Source organism: Lissotriton helveticus, chromosome 8 (assembly GCF_964261635.1).
Source record: "Lissotriton helveticus chromosome 8, aLisHel1.1, whole genome shotgun sequence".
Classification (NCBI taxonomy): Eukaryota; Metazoa; Chordata; class Amphibia; order Caudata; family Salamandridae; genus Lissotriton; species Lissotriton helveticus.
In genome coordinates, this window is record NC_136069.1 from 227,318,582 (window position 1) to 227,334,201 (window position 15,620).

Consider the following 15,620-nt stretch of genomic DNA (forward strand, 5'->3'; position numbering starts at 1 on the left):
CTGACAGTCTATGGCTGAGATTGGTTGACCATTTTATTCTTTTAAGGACTTTATGATTTTCTTCGCCCGTGGTGGTTCCAATGACTTCTTGTAATTCCACTTGTTCCCGCGCCAGATTGAATGTGGCGCGGAGGGGCCTGTGGTCGCTTTCATCTCTGTCATCCACTATGAAATTGCAAAGTTTGTGGGCCAGCCCTTCGTTGGTGAAAATGTAATCTATGGTGGAAATGTTTCTAAAGGTTGGATTGGCGGTCCATTCTGGGTGGCTCTTTTTTTGTGTTCTGTGGGTGGAGTGCAGATTGAAATTTGCGAGAAATTCAGTCAATAGGGCTGACTTCTTGCTTGGTGGTGCCTCCAAGAATAGACCCAGGCCTCTGAAGTTGAAGTCGCCCGCGATTATTACATCTTGGTCCTCCCGGTTTATTAACAGGTCTTCCAATGTTGTGATAAGTGATTCCATGGCCTGGGAGGTTTGATATTTAATTGGGTTGAGATAACAATTAATTAGTAGAAGGGGGCAGGATTCTTGACCCGATGACAACCCCTCTATTGTGATGGCTTGAGGATACTGAGTCGCCAGATTCTTAATGACATGTTGGTCACGTGACCGAAATGCATCATATACTCCGTACTTTGGAGCGTGGGGACTTCTTAATCGCCCCCTCAAAAGGGTGAAGTCCTCATGAACCACAGAGGCACAAAAGGTCATTAATGGAGACTCCTCCGATTTCCTGCCCCTCTGCTTCTTTTTCACAATCATTATCCTCCTTCTGTGACACCTCTTGATAATAGATGGGAACAAGCTTCTTTCAAAGGAATAAATACTTGAAAAAAAACTAAACCCATCACTTTGTTCACTTTTTTGATCAAGACACTCCGATTCATTGATAGTTTTATACCGTGCGTGTGAAGTAAATCCTTTTAAATATACCTGGTATCTGTTATTGTTTCATTGTGTAGGTAACTGGCCCCAGATATTCGGAGATGAATGGAGCACTGCCCTCTCATTAACAAGGAGGAATTATATAAAGGTGTGAGTAGCAAAGAACAAAAAAAGAGTAGGACTGGTGTAAGCTCAACATATTAAATGTAATGCAATATTTACAGTGCGAAATTTGTCACCCGAGATGGAATCTACGCACTGAGTAGGTGCGGGTTCTATTAGAAGGATCAGTTGAAGAGGCAGGTTTTCAGTTTCTTACGGAAATCCATAAGTGACATGGCTGTCCTGATGTGCTGGGAGAGGTTGTTCAAGGATTTGACTGTCAGGTAAGAGAAGGACCTGCCTTCTGTCTTGCCTCTATGGATATAGGGCGTTTGGACGAGTGCAAGTGATGCAGGGCGGGGGCCCCGGGTTGGTTAGTGGAAGTGTAGACAGTGGTTGAGGTAGGTGGGGCCCTGGTTGTGAAGTTCCTAGTAGACGTGGGTGAGCATTTTGAACTGGCAGTTCTTATGAATGGGGAACCAGTGTAGTTTTCAGAGGTGAGGTGTGAAGTGTCTGTGGCGAGGAAGGTTGAGATTATTCTGAGCCTAAGGCTTGATGAAAAAGGTGAATATACCACGAGAAAGGAACATGATGATCTATGCAATCGATAGCAGCAAGCAGTGAACAAGAGAAAGAATTCCAGAAGCAGAGTGCAGGCTTAGAACAGGCTACTTGTGAGGGAGGTTCAATATTCAATAACACCTCTGTCAGTCTCCTACATGCTACTATACAATACATCATTGCAAGGGCAAGAATGAAGACAACTCACCAGGGAAGTAAACAAGTTATGCAGCACATGCTCAGGCACTTGCTTTGGGGCTTATCGGGTAGCATACCCTAAGGTTCATACTTCAAACGAACACACAGCACAGATCTGAGCACCCACCTTTTAATGCAACAGCAATTAAGTGGCTGAGGTGACCTTTGCCCCCTACGGGTGGATATGCCCAAAAGCTCAAATCATAGCTGCAGGGCAACAAAATGCTGCAGACTTCAACTGCCTACAGATCTCACTGCATGTGCACACTCCAGCAGCTGCCTCCGTCACACTCGAGCTCCGGAATCAATTCTCAGGCTCAAAAAAGGGATACAGGTACTGGGAAGTATGCATAAAACAGTAATGCCAACTTATCTGCCAATAAAACTACCTGCTATCCTTTATCTTATTTCAGGAGGGCAGAGTTAGACTTTACTCCTTTGCATTCAGAGGTGGAATCAGTTTTCCAGGCAGGGAATTTAACTTCCTTCACAAAGACTGGTTCCTAAGGGCCAGTGGCCACATTGTAGTTTTTTAAAAATGTTGCTAAGTAGGCATTGGCAGGAGATCTTACCTCGTTCAGAACATTTGCCAAAAGTACCACTTTATACAATAACCCTGTTTTAAAAGCAAAATACAGTCTACCTTAGGATAGCAATAAGGGAAAGGAGATCTCTTCTCCTCCAACTCTACTCATTCCTAAGCAGTTCAGCCCAGTCAACCACTCTCCACCCCTTCTAATAGTCAACCAGTCTCACAGTATTGCTTCTTTGTAAAGCATGTTAGCGCATATTGTTAAAGAGGCTCAGCTCCTATCTCTCAGTTAACAAATTTGTCAACAACTCTTTTTCTTCTCGCTTATGCTCCGGCATGCTAATTTTCTCGAAATTTGAAATAGTCTATTTACCTGCAACCTGTGTGTCTGCCACTGTTCCCTTTTCAAATAGTTAACACCCCATTATCCATGCCTCCTCTTTTCCCCCCAGAAGCCCGCGTATGTTTTTCATTTCTAAAATAAGCCCACTTCGAACTCTTCCACAGAATCCAGATTCCAACTGCTCAACAACCAAAAAGTCTCTTTACTTCCCGTTTCTAGTGACCAAATATCTCAAACACCCTGTTGATGATCAAGATAGTTTTGTAGTTGACTACCTCTCTACTGTACTACGTTTCTCACCATGACAAAACCCTCAATTGGCCCATGTGTTGTTGTTAACATACCCAGTCTACTGCTGATATCAGGTGGGTGGACTATTCCTAAAAATATGGACAAAACACTTACCCTAATTTTCAAGACTATACATGGAACAGGGGCAACCCGTCAATCCTCCCTAAAATTTGCTAAAACATGTTCACACTACACTGTGACCAAACACTCGGCTCTCCCAAACAACACCTCATCATCATTCTTAATTTTCTCGTTTTCAATGCCGTCTCCTACTAGGCACCCTGACAAATATACACTTCAGTCTCTCTGACAGAGCTCAAAGGACATCACACCACTGATGGCCAAACCTTCACTCATCTGGTTGTACCTGCTACATATGGATATCTAAGTGTTGTACTGTCGGCTTTCTGTTTCGTCCATCAGCATTCATACCGTGGCACCTATTCAATTTGTTACAACCTCGTATAGTGTTGTGATCTACGTAGCATGTATACTCGCTATCCCTAGCATTCTTGTGCAGAATACTACCCTCTATTCTTCAAATAAATCGTTGACACAATCTTGACACAGCAAAAGGGAGTACATGGGCATTAGAAATGCTGGATGCACTACAGAGCTGTAGCCCATTGTTCACACCTCAGAAATATTTCACAAGACGTTAGGTAGAGGAGCATGCTAATGAAAAGGTGAATTGAATACATGTGATAAATTGTCAATACGCTTCAAACAAATACATACTTTTTCGCAGCCTCTCCGGGAGACAACGAAGTAGCCACAGAACTTCCAGGTTGAGACACATAGAAAAGCTGTTGCTCATTTCTTACAGGAGCAATTTTACATTCGTGTTCATGGCCCCAGATTACAAGGTCCAGGAAGTCATCCAAAAACTGCTCAGGGATGTAATTAGTGGCACCATGCTTACTCCTGTTATGAAGTTTAAGAGTTTGGTTAGCACATTGCAATGCATCATTCAATGGCATTTCTATAGATAATCATGTCAAAACATTCAACAACATGAAACACATGCTTTGCTTACATGAAGGCATTTTGCATGGAGCCACTTTTTCTAAGTAGAAGGTGGATTCTTAAGGGTATCTGTTAAGGGTGAACGGGAAAATAAAGGAGTTGTATTGGTGTTCCTAAGTAGAGGGCCATGTCCTTAGTGCACTTTCAGAAGTGATCTTATCCCAGCCTACGCTTTGACATCTTTCATTTACTGACACATTAAGCCTCTCCATGTACACATTCTATTCCATGTTAATTAGACACTGAAGTTTACATTCATTTCAAGGCGGACTCAGTGAGTGACAATACTCTGCAAGGTCACCAGTTCATCTGAAAACATTGAAACTACAAAAACTGCGACAATGCTGAGGGAAGTTGCATCTACCAGCTACAACACATGAATAGTGACAGGGATAGAATAGGACATACAAACAAGTTACTTACCTTCAGTTACGCTCATTCTGGTGAATACTCTATAGTACAGCAGGTTACTTACCTTGTGAATATTCCCAGGTCAGAGACAGGATACGTAAACTCAAAAAAGCAGAGCTCCTGTGCACCGATAGGTAGTGCTATGTGACTGCACCAAATCTGTTATACTCTAGAAGTGATGAGCAGATCTGCATTTAAACACCATCCATACATGCTAACGGCACTTTCTTTCTGCAGCTTATCAGAAGATTGGAATGACCAGTGTGCAGATTCCTACATTGGCGTCACAATGAATTCACCAATTGTAAGACGAAAAATGTGGTGTACGCCATTGTTTGCCCTTGCAAAAAAAACATACATAGGGAAAATCAGCCGAGAAGTGAAACACAGGATTGTTCAACATCGCTCCAGACTAAAGAATAAAGTCTTAACTGCACCTTTGGTGGACCGCTTCGTTTCATTAAAACATTCAGAAAATGACTTTAATTGGACTCTCCTAGCGTGATCAAACCCAATCTGAGGGGTGGCGACCCTGAAGAAGCATTCCTTATTATGAAATTCGACACAGCTTTGCGGGGACTTAATGAGATGTCTGAAATTGCTTAACTGTGAGTCCTGAACTGCTAATCACCACCAGAGTATGAACAGCAAGATACGTGCCTCACAGTTACAGCAGCTGCCATACCGAAAGTGCAGCAATTAAAGCCATTTCCGTCTTCCCCCTCATATTAAAGAAGACTCGAGAAAAGGGAATTGACAAAAGCACCGAGACTCGTATTTAATACATCATCCCTGACGCTTCCGTTCCAATCAAGGTACGATGGGGGCCTCATTTCTGGCTGGTTGCTTGAGCAATGTTTCCTACAAGTTAAAAAAAATCATTTAACTAAAACATTCTTTTAACACCTGCAGCTACTTCTCCATTAAAAAGTATTCTTCCCTGACCAAATAATTCCTGATACTTTGGCATATAAGCAGGTACATTATTATTGAAATCACACAAATGAGAGAGTCTAACATGCAGATCAGGGTCATTGTAAATAAAACATGTATTTGTTATTATTTTTAGTTCTCAAGACCAAAGTCCTAGTCCTGAGGAGAACCCCTCAACAAGATGGGGTTCGAAACACGTTGACACCAGCGATTGGGCTGATTAACATAGGGTGTGCCTCAAGGGAGTATTTTACATTCTTTCTTCCCCGCCCAGACAACACCCTCTGAAATATGCAACCCCATAGCGCAAGACAAAGCAGGACAAAAGGCAGAAGCCTCCCATTTAGGAACCTTTTAGTGTCTGCCTAGTGCACTTTAGAAGTAAGGACTGGTCACTTGTATTGTTTGGAATATGTTGCACGTTTATTGTGTTTTCTTATTGTTTTGCACTGTGTTGTATCACAATCTGTTAGTTTTTTAATTTTTTTTCCACAAACAAAGTGTTTCCTGACGTATGACATGAAAAAATTGCATAATCTTGTATTGTAAGTTCATAAATAATAGAGGACACAAGAGCAGGTAAGAACGTGCTTCTTTATTCCAATCATCCGGTGTTCTAAGGTGTGAACATTCTAAGGTGAGCTCTACAACGGAACGTTCTAATCAGGAAGGAAGGGGAGGACGGAAGATACCAAGGGGAAAAGGAGAATAAGGTAGATTACAACACCTTGTTTACAATAAACGTCAAAGCAAAGTAAAATAAATCACACGGACTTTGGGATCACAGTCTAAGGTCTCGTTTAACCATTTATGTGTTGTGAATGGTCTTTCTTGACATCTTGATTGTTGTATACTATTAGAGTGGTCCAGTCCAAGTAGTAATGGGACCCAAGCCTTTTCGTGCTTGAATAGTTCCTACTCACCTGGGCATCATGAGTGATATTGAGGAATCATATATGGAGGAGGACAGCATGACCTATCTCCCCATTGATGGTAATTTTTGTGAGGTGTTGGATGCCTCTATTCTGAAAGCGGTGACGCAGGCAGTAGCACCACTGGAGCAGAAACTACTGAACAGGGCAGAATTATACTTTAAACCCCTCCATTCGAGGGAAGATATTCTGGGGACCTCGCTTCCTCTACCTCTGGGGCCGCCTAGCTCCCTGGCGGTGGTTATGAAGCGTAACCGGGACCAGGCTCCCGGCGTCAACCTGGATGCATTTGCACGGTTGAAACAGGCCTTCATGGACCGTTCCCAACCTCTGCCAGCTGACCCTATACCAGTACCTATGCCCAGACCCAGACGTCCCTAATTTGCCAACGCAAATCCCCTCCTAGACCACCTGCTCCCCTAGAAGGGAAAGAATCCCCCTTTGTTTCCAATGTGGAACCTGACACGGGCTCTCAGCCATGGTGCCCCTCGCGTACCCCTAAGCTCCCCAGGGGTGAGATGCCAGGGGTGAATCCCCCCCCCATGAAGCACCATCAGCTATGCTGGACCTCGAAGAACTACGGCATACCAAGACTCTAGAGTGTTCCTAAGCTGACAAAGTTGCTGCCTACATCGTGGGGAGATTGCACAAACCTTTAGACAAGGATGTCCATAGCCGCCTTGCAGCAGAATGCCCCCACCTGTCTCTGGGCAATAAGGTGGAATTGACACCAGAAATTGATGCCCATATGGCCACCTTTCGCGCCAAGTATTTTTGAGACCCACAGAAGGGTATCAATAGATCCTGGCGGGCTTGCCAGGATAAACTCCTGGACCTCTTCAGCCCACTGATACAAATCCTGGACATGGCGGAGGATGCCAAAGCATTCATAACCATAAAATCTCATGATGTGCTATCTGGGTGGAGGCTTAAAGGGCCACCATTTTTTTGTGCAATGTGAATTGCGCCATCTAGACTGAGAGGCGCAGATCACTGTTTATAAAAATTGACCCCAAGTTGGGGGAACTCGCCACCTCAGAGGGGGACCCAATAGCATAGGGAGAGCTAATTGGAGACCTCCGGAAACTGGGAAAATTTGTGACGACTTTCAACTTGCTCGACAAGGCTCAAGCCTCTAATAAAAGGATGTTTACACCCCAGGTTTTCACCGGGGCTGGTCGTAACCGGGGACGCTGGGACGGTCACATGCAGATGCATGTTCATGGCACACGCTATAGTGGGGATTACTCCAGCTTTTGCAATTTTTACCCCATCAGACGGTACCCCCGCCATAGGGTTGCCAAAGGGGGCCCCAGAGGCGGTGGCAACCACAGATCCTCTCAAGGTGAGTGTAAATGTGTTTCCCATTAGCAGCTGGGGCAGACAGCAAAGATTTGTACACAACTGGGCAACTCACACCTCAGATCCTTGGGTGATTCAAACCGCACCGGATTTCCGTATAAAATTTAACAGCTCACCTTCCCAACATGTTTCTCCTATCCCGCTGGTATTCTCAGCAGCAGATGCCATGTTGGTAGAACTGCTCACCAAAGGTGCCATTGTGAGAACGTTGCCTCATCCTTCCAGTTTCCTCAGCAATCTCTTCCTAGTAGCAAAGAGGGATGCGGTACGCACCCTATCATCAACCTAAAAGATTCAATGAATTGTTGGTGCTCTTACACTTCAAAATGGAGGGCATCCACCTCCTAAGAGAGCTCCTTCAACTCAACTACTGGATGGTGCATCTCGATCTCAAAAACGTATACCTCACCATCCCTACCTTCCCGCCACATCGCTGTTTCCTCCAATTCCAATGGCGGAGGCTAACGTTCAAGTTAACGACCCTCCCCTTTGGCGTTTCACCAAGGTGATGCGCTCCATGGTTGAATACCTCAGAGCATACTGCTTATTGTGTATCTGGAAGAAAGCCTTCTGCAGGACCAGTGTCCACAGACTCTTGCCGTACACCTCCAGATCGCAGTCTCCATTTTGTAGTCCCTGGGCTTCATTATCAACCCAACGAAGTGGGTTTTTGCTTCGACACAATCATATGGTGCTTCTTGGATTTCTGGTGGATACGATCCAAGCTACTCTCTGCCTTCCATCCCGGAAAGTCAGCAAGGTCAGTGAAGAACTACAACGGATGGCATCCAGACCATCCACCTCTCTAAAACAGATCCCTCAAGTAGTAAAACTATTATCGTCCTCAACTCAGGCCATATTGCCGGGGCCCTTTCACTACCTGGCACTTCAGCTTCTCAAAGCCTTCAACCTTCGGTGGGGATTCATGTACTCTCAATCAGTACCTCTGGCAGAGGAAGCCAAGGAAGAAATCCAGTGGTGGTTATCCCACATAGAGGCATGGAACGGTCTGGCGATATTTGGCACCCTTCCAAACACAGTAATCGAGTCAGATGCAAGCAGCACAGGTTGTGGGGAAAAGTGTGGGGAATTCTCCACAGGAGGATAGTGGTCACCTCACAAAAAATCCCTACACATTAACTGCTTGTAACTGCTGTCAGGCTTGTTTATGGTCAAATGTTTGACCAGAGATTTGGTGCAATGCTGCAGAAAAATGGACAACATAGCGGCGGTACGCCATATTAAACACTTGGGGGGCACGAGATCGAAAGACCAAAAGGAGCTGGCTGGAAACTTCTTGGACTATTGTTTCCCAGGGCAGAAAACCTCCCAGGGAAATCCAATCAAGTAGCCACTGGCACTCCAGACGGGATGCGAGTCTTTGGAAACTGAATCTCTCGGTCTTTCAGGCTCTACAAGCTGGATGGGGCCGTTCTTATTGGACCTCTCTGAGTCCCGCTTGGATCATCAGTTGCTCAGATACTTCAGCTGGCGACCGGACCCCAGTGCCGTAGCAACCAATTCTTTTTCTAGAGTTGGCTTTAACAGACGGGGTACGCGTTTCCCCCATTTTTAATGATCATGCGTCTTTCAGCCCAGGTGTGGACACAACAGGCAGATCTGGTGGTAGTGGCTCTAGTTTGGAGATCACAAATTTGGTATTCGGGTTCTTCTGGAACGTTCAGTGGATTTTCCAATCCATCCACCCCTGCTTCCGGATCTCCTTCGCGATCAAGAGAGAAATTGCAATCATCTGATCCTGGAAGAGGGTTTCTATATCTTATGGCGTTGAAGATCACAGGTACCTTGGAAAGTCCCAGGACTTTATGACAAGCTGCGTCCCTCCTCTCAAAGGAGTTGGGCCGAAAGTACCAATAAACAATACCGATCGGCTTGTCTCAATGGTTGGGCTGGTGTCACCAGAGATGTTTGGATCCAGTGGGGAACCGATGTTGTCCATATCTTGAATTTTCTTGCTTCATTAGCCTCTGAAGGCCTGGCTTACCGGTAAATCAATATGTTTAGATCAGTGATCTTGGCTAACCATGCCCATGTTGGTGATCATCCTGTAGCGGAACACACCCTGGTTCGCAAACAGATACTGGGCATTATTCATTCCCTTCCTCCAGGGCCCAGATGATATGTCAATAAGGTGTTGAACCTATTCCTGTTCTGTCAATCCAACAAATGCCTTTCAGGGAAAGATTTATCAGCCAAGCTGGCCACCCTGCTTCGCTTGCTGTCATGTAGACGAGTCCTGGAAGTTGGAGCTCTGGATTTAATGGATAGAGTATTCACCTCGGATAGCGTCACTTTTCATATTTCACAAAGGACAAAATGTAATTCAAATGCAGTGTTTTATCCTACGTGATGACACCCAACTAGTGGTGACACTGTCACAGCCCCCCGAAGAGGTGGCAGCGAATTTTTTGACGTGTTTAGGAAGATTAGCTGAATGGATGAACAACAACTGCTTGCGCCTCAACGCAAGTAAAACGGAGCTCCTAGTGGTAGGGAAAGCTCCCTCCATCTGGTCCTCTGCATGGTGGCCTCCCGAATTAGGGCCTTCCCCTTGCCCCTTGGAACAGGTGAAGAACCTGGGGTTCAAATTGGATAATAACCTGTCCTTCGAATATCATACCAGAGGGGTAGCAGGCAAATGCTGCGGCATTTTAAAATGCATGCGTAAAACTCTGGATATACTCCCCGCAACCAGTAATAAAATCCTGATTCACACTCTGATCACGCCTCACCTTGACTATGGAAACGCATTGTATGTGGGCCTTAGTCAAAAAGGAGTACACCGACTGCAGTGTGTTCAGAATGCGGCAGCCAGGCTGGCATTGAATCTTTCTAGAAAGTCTTCAGGTAGCCGTGCGCTGGCCAAACTTCCCTGGCTTCCGGTCCGTGAGCGCATTAAGTTCAAAACGCTATGTCTGGCCCACTGCATTGCTCAGGGTAAGGGCCCGGCCTATCTTCAAAGCTTACTAACCCTGTACAAGCCCAATCGACAGTTAAGATCCCTGGGAAGTATGCTTTTCCAGGTGCCTCGTATCCAACGAGCTAGGATGGGTGGCCGCTCTTTCAGGTACCTGGCCAGTAAGCACTGGAATGCGCTTCCTTTAGAACTCCGGATTGAACCATCGGAGTAGAGATTCAGGCTGAAACTAAAAACTCATCTTTTTCCAACATAGGCGGGAGCTCTCCTCGACTTTTGGCGCTACCGGATCTGTTTGGGTATGTGCCGGACTCTCTAGTCTACACAGCGCGGGGACACACTGTTTCTAGTGTAACCAGGCGCTTTACAAACTTGGTATTATTATTATTATTATTATTATTATTATTATCCTTCCTCTGCAGATTCCCCACAGTTGTGTGTGGTCAGATGGATCAAAGTGTACGAGTCCCCGCCCACATGGTGAACGGGGCTCGGACTCGGAGGCGAAAATGAGCCCTCTCAAGAATCTGAAGTACATTCCCGCCCAAGTCGGAAGAACATTCAGTCGTAAGGGTGAGTATACAATACAGTCATAACTGATGTACCATGATAACCCTTTTGACTAAGATTACTGCACTGCTTATGCACTCTCTGTCCTTTGACTTCACTTGTGCAAGAGTTTTACCTGAAATCTATTGGTTGCCCTAGGAAATGAGTTGTCTAAACAAGATTGAGGATGTCAGTAACCAGTTTATGTTGCACGAAGAAAGAGGAGGCAGCAAGAAGGACAAAGGACTATAAATGGGACCCTGGTTATTGATTGGACAATTTACTGTTAGACTTTTTCTTACCAAGATTTTATGTGAAATGAAGTCCTGTTATATGTCACACATAGGCAATAAATGAGACACACACTCAAGAATAAATCCGACGCCAATTTAGAAAAATAAGTTGTATCATTATATAAATTTTGATACCAAGAATTTTGTTAAGTACATTTTTAAATGTCGATTTTCGCAGGTGTAATATGTTCACTTAAATACATATTTACGCACAATACCTTCCTATGGGAGAAAACTCATGTATAGCATATAGTTATTGCGTTCGGTTTCTGGGGGTCTCCTTCAGGACTTGGGTCAAAGGGGGCCAAGGAACAAAGTATCACCAGAAGTTTCTCGTTACCAGCTTTGGGGCATTCAGTTGAAAAGGTGCTGGTCAGGTTAGTAGCTGTGCGCTCTACATCGGCAGAAAGAAGGGGGCCACCTAGAATCATGTTTGGGGAAAGTCCGGAGCACCCAATGTGGGGGTCGGGTCACAAGGGTCTAGGGGACAAGAAAGCACAGTTGGTTCATTGGTACCCAGGCTGGGGAGCTTGGTGCAGAGTGGAAAGTTTGGCTGGGCTTTGTCGGTGTCACTGGTTTAGGGTGCAAAATAAGGTCACTCTGGAAGTGGGTCTCTGTGGTGCTGACGTCTCTCAACGGCTTTTTCATCTTGGGGTCCGTGGAGTCCCAACTGTACTTTCACGGTTTCTGCTTGCTGCAAGGGGTCCGGGACCATCAGCACTGGTCTTGTGTGGGTCCACTTGGTCCTGGTGTACTCTCACTGTAGTAGGGGGGATAGAGCTGACCTTCAGGAACACTGGGTCCTCTTCCCAGGGGTCTGCTGGGTCTGGCTGGCAGAGAAGTGGCAACACAGTAAACTAGACTTTGCGTTTTGGTGCCTGCGGACTGCAGTGGAGTAGGTCCTCTACTCCAAGGAAGATTGCTTGGCGATTTGCAAAAGTTGTCAGTCTCCTACAGTTCTTGGAAGCTGGTCAGTAATACAGTTTAGAATGAATGGTGTGATCAGGAGTGTTACTGAAGGGATATTTGTGTTTTATTTTTTCACAGATCCACTAGTTTCACTATTATTTGCCCGTTTACCATAAGGACTAAGCCACAAAGAGCATATGATATATAGAATAATTAAATAATGGTTTATAGACTATTCTTCTGTTACAGGTCTTTTTCTTTCTTTACTGAAATGTTGTGCTTTTGACTAAGATCATCAATTATTTACCACATAATTACTGCGTTATTTTTTGCATGTTCCAGTTGGCTTTGACAATGCACACGTTTAGGATTCAGTTCTGTATTTTCCTCCCCTCTAGAATGTCTAATACATATTTGTGATTTGTCTCATGTAAACAAGAATGAGAACAAACCATTGTAATAATTTCCTCCCCTCCAGGATGTTTAATACATATTTGGGATTTGTTTTATGTGAATGAGAACGAACCACTGTAAATAATTGTTAATAGATTATCTTCCCCTGAGCTCAAAATGATAAAATGCAGGTTAGTCATATGAAATAGATATGGAAACCAATCTTTGAAAAAGAAGTAACGTTTTGTCTGGTTCATTTGGTACTGTGATATATGTTTTTATTTGTAAATATATTGTGAATAGTCTTTGTTTGTATATATTTTAGCCCTGAAGAAGTCCCAAAGAGGGACGAAACACGTCGGCTGACTTGTCCATTGCATGCTGTGATTGTAAAGAAATTTCTTTGGAATAACAGAATAAAAGGAATTTTTGTCTACAGCAAAAATGCAGACTAACACTTTTTCATTTGGGAAGATATAACTTCACTTCTTTATGTTGGACTATAGACATTAATTGCCTTTACCATTTACCTACTTGTTCTTTTGAGTGCAGGGCCATTTTTGCTTCAGGCATGCAGTGTTCATCGACAGTAATGCAAGGCTAGCGGAAGAAAACAACTTGGATTCCCTGTCCAGGGGTGCAGAGGCAAACACACCCTGTGAGGTAGACCACCAAACTCGTGGGGGGTAGGGTAGTTGGTAAGGAATTTTGGGTCGCCTGGAGAAAGGCGATGGTGGCGAGAAACTATCCTATTTACAGGGCCCCTGTGCTAGGCTTGGACGAGGTTCCCAGAAGGACATCAATCATGGCTTTGTTGGTAGGGGGGTTCCCGGAAGGAGACAAACAGCTGCAGGGCCTCTGTCAAGATGTTCATCTTGAATTCCACCAAAGGAAGCTAGAGTTCCAGGACCTTAGCTGCCCTTCTCACCGCCATATCATATAAAGCTCCCTCCTACGTAGCCACGGTAGGCGGAGAAAGCAGGCCAGAATCCGGGGAGGTATACAAGCCACTTGCCTCACCCAATTACTCCTACCAGTCCATTTCGTGCTCAGACTGGTCTTGTAAAGGCTTCCGCGACCACTCCCAAATATCCTCCATTCCTAGCCCTTCAAAAGAAGGGTGAAGATTCGATCAAGGACCAAAGGGTGCCGGCGGCACCAGAATCTGCATTGATAGGCACCAATTCAGCTCCAGGTCGTCAGGGATGAGGATGGGGCTGGAGCTATCGGCACCAGAAGTCTCAGCGCAAGGGGCTGGTGCTGGGAAAGGTCACAGGGGAATGACCGGCACTGGTCCAGATCTGCTACCGGATCCACTAGGGGGCATCAGCGCCAGAGCCACCGGCGCAGAACCTGATAGAGCCGCTCCTGAGCCTCTGTGGCCCAAAGTCACGCAGGGAGGATCAGGTCGTCCAAATATAAGGAACATGGTATCACAGAAGTGAGCGCGAGTTGCTCTGGTCCCTGGAAAGGCAGGGAAGGGCGGAGCCGGTCCAGGCACAGGTTCCACAGAACGAGGCCTAGGGTGTCAAGGCTCCTCCGCCACGTCTGCCTACGGATGGGGAGACGTTGAAGCATGGTTCGACTTCCTGTGCTTCTTATGCCTCTTACCTGACCAACTCGACAGCTTCCAAAGAGAGTTTGAGGACTCCCGGAGCAGTGCCAGGACCTGCCCCTGAACCAGGTCTGGGAAAGAGACCTTCGGTGCGAACAACGTGGAGTAGAATGCCAGGCCATAAGTAGCTTTAAGGGCCGCTCCCTCAAAGCCGTAGGAGCCTTCGCCTGGCAGTCGGAGCATGACATGAGTCGTGGTCTCTCTCCAGGTACCAGAGACAAACTAAGTGTGGATCTGTCACCGACATGGCACAATATATATATATATTTTTTTATTTATGCGATTTTTAAAGTGCGCAAATACCCGGAGGGGTGTCTCGGCGCTAGCTTAACAGAACTCTCATTGTGTTAAAAAAATTTATATTGAAAACAACCATGTTTTAAGCTTTTTCCTGAAATTAATCAGCGTGGGAGCCGTTTTGATATGGAGGGGTAGAGTATTCCAGAGCTTGGCTGTTGCGATGGTAAAGCATCTGTCTCCCCAGTTGGCCCTTCTTGTCCGCGGAACCTTTAACAGATGAGCAAAAGAGGAGCGTAGGGTTCTTGAATGTTCAAGCGGGCTGAATGCTATTTTTAGGTAAGTTGGCCCTAGATTATTAATAGCTTTATAGGCAATGCATAAAGCCTTGAGTTTAGTCCGGTTCCTCAAGCGCCACAGGGTTTGAATCCAGAAGTCTTCTTCGACATCGAGGAAAAACCTACACACCAAAAAATGTCCACAAAATGTTGAAAAAGGCCTGTCAAAATGTGACAGAGGGTAGTTCTGTTCATGGATCTGTGTAGCTGGCGTGGAAGGAAAAGAACTGATGTTAGCGCGACGAGGTAGGACCTATATAGTTGACGCAGACGTCACTTCCGGCGTGTACGATGCCACGTGACACTAACATACGCCACCTACCGGCGCGCAAGGGTATTGCTCGAGCAAAAGTCTTCAGGATCCAGCCTGAAGCATGGGATATTCTAAGGTAAGGGTCACCCTCCTAGCACTGAGTCAAACTGTCCAGAAAATGTTTCACAGGTGTCCCTCTGGGGCTCCTACTGGGACAGTTATTTTGTCCAACCAGTCGTTTTGCTCCTTTTTTCTTTTTAGCTATAGTGCCATATTCGCTGCACTTCAAGTTATTTATGGCTGCATTGTTCCTCTCCAAACTCCTCATGCGTTGTCGTGCCCAAGCAGTTTTTGTAATGCCTGGGGTTGGGCTCCCAATGGGCTCATGGATTAAGCGTTTCTGAGCTAGATTGATTTCCTTAGTTATAACTCCCATAGCCCTTAACAAAAAAAAAGAACCCAGAGTAGAATTACTTGGCTCATTAGAGCCTTTGGTGCTTGGAAGCTTTCTCTTCCCCATA

The 15,620-nt window shown here is 45.4% G+C and overlaps 1 protein-coding gene across 1 annotated transcript in view; it reads right to left on the bottom strand.

Annotated features, from left to right (window-relative positions):
* The window catches only part of MRE11 (MRE11 double strand break repair nuclease), a 365,919-nt gene that overhangs the window by 271,702 nt on the left and 78,597 nt on the right, over positions 1 to 15,620 (bottom strand). The window contains exon 8 of the mRNA XM_078656972.1: positions 3,649 to 3,834. Within this exon, the coding sequence (XP_078513098.1) occupies positions 3,649 to 3,834 (186 nt within the window). The remainder of the gene's footprint in view (positions 1 to 3,648; positions 3,835 to 15,620) is intronic.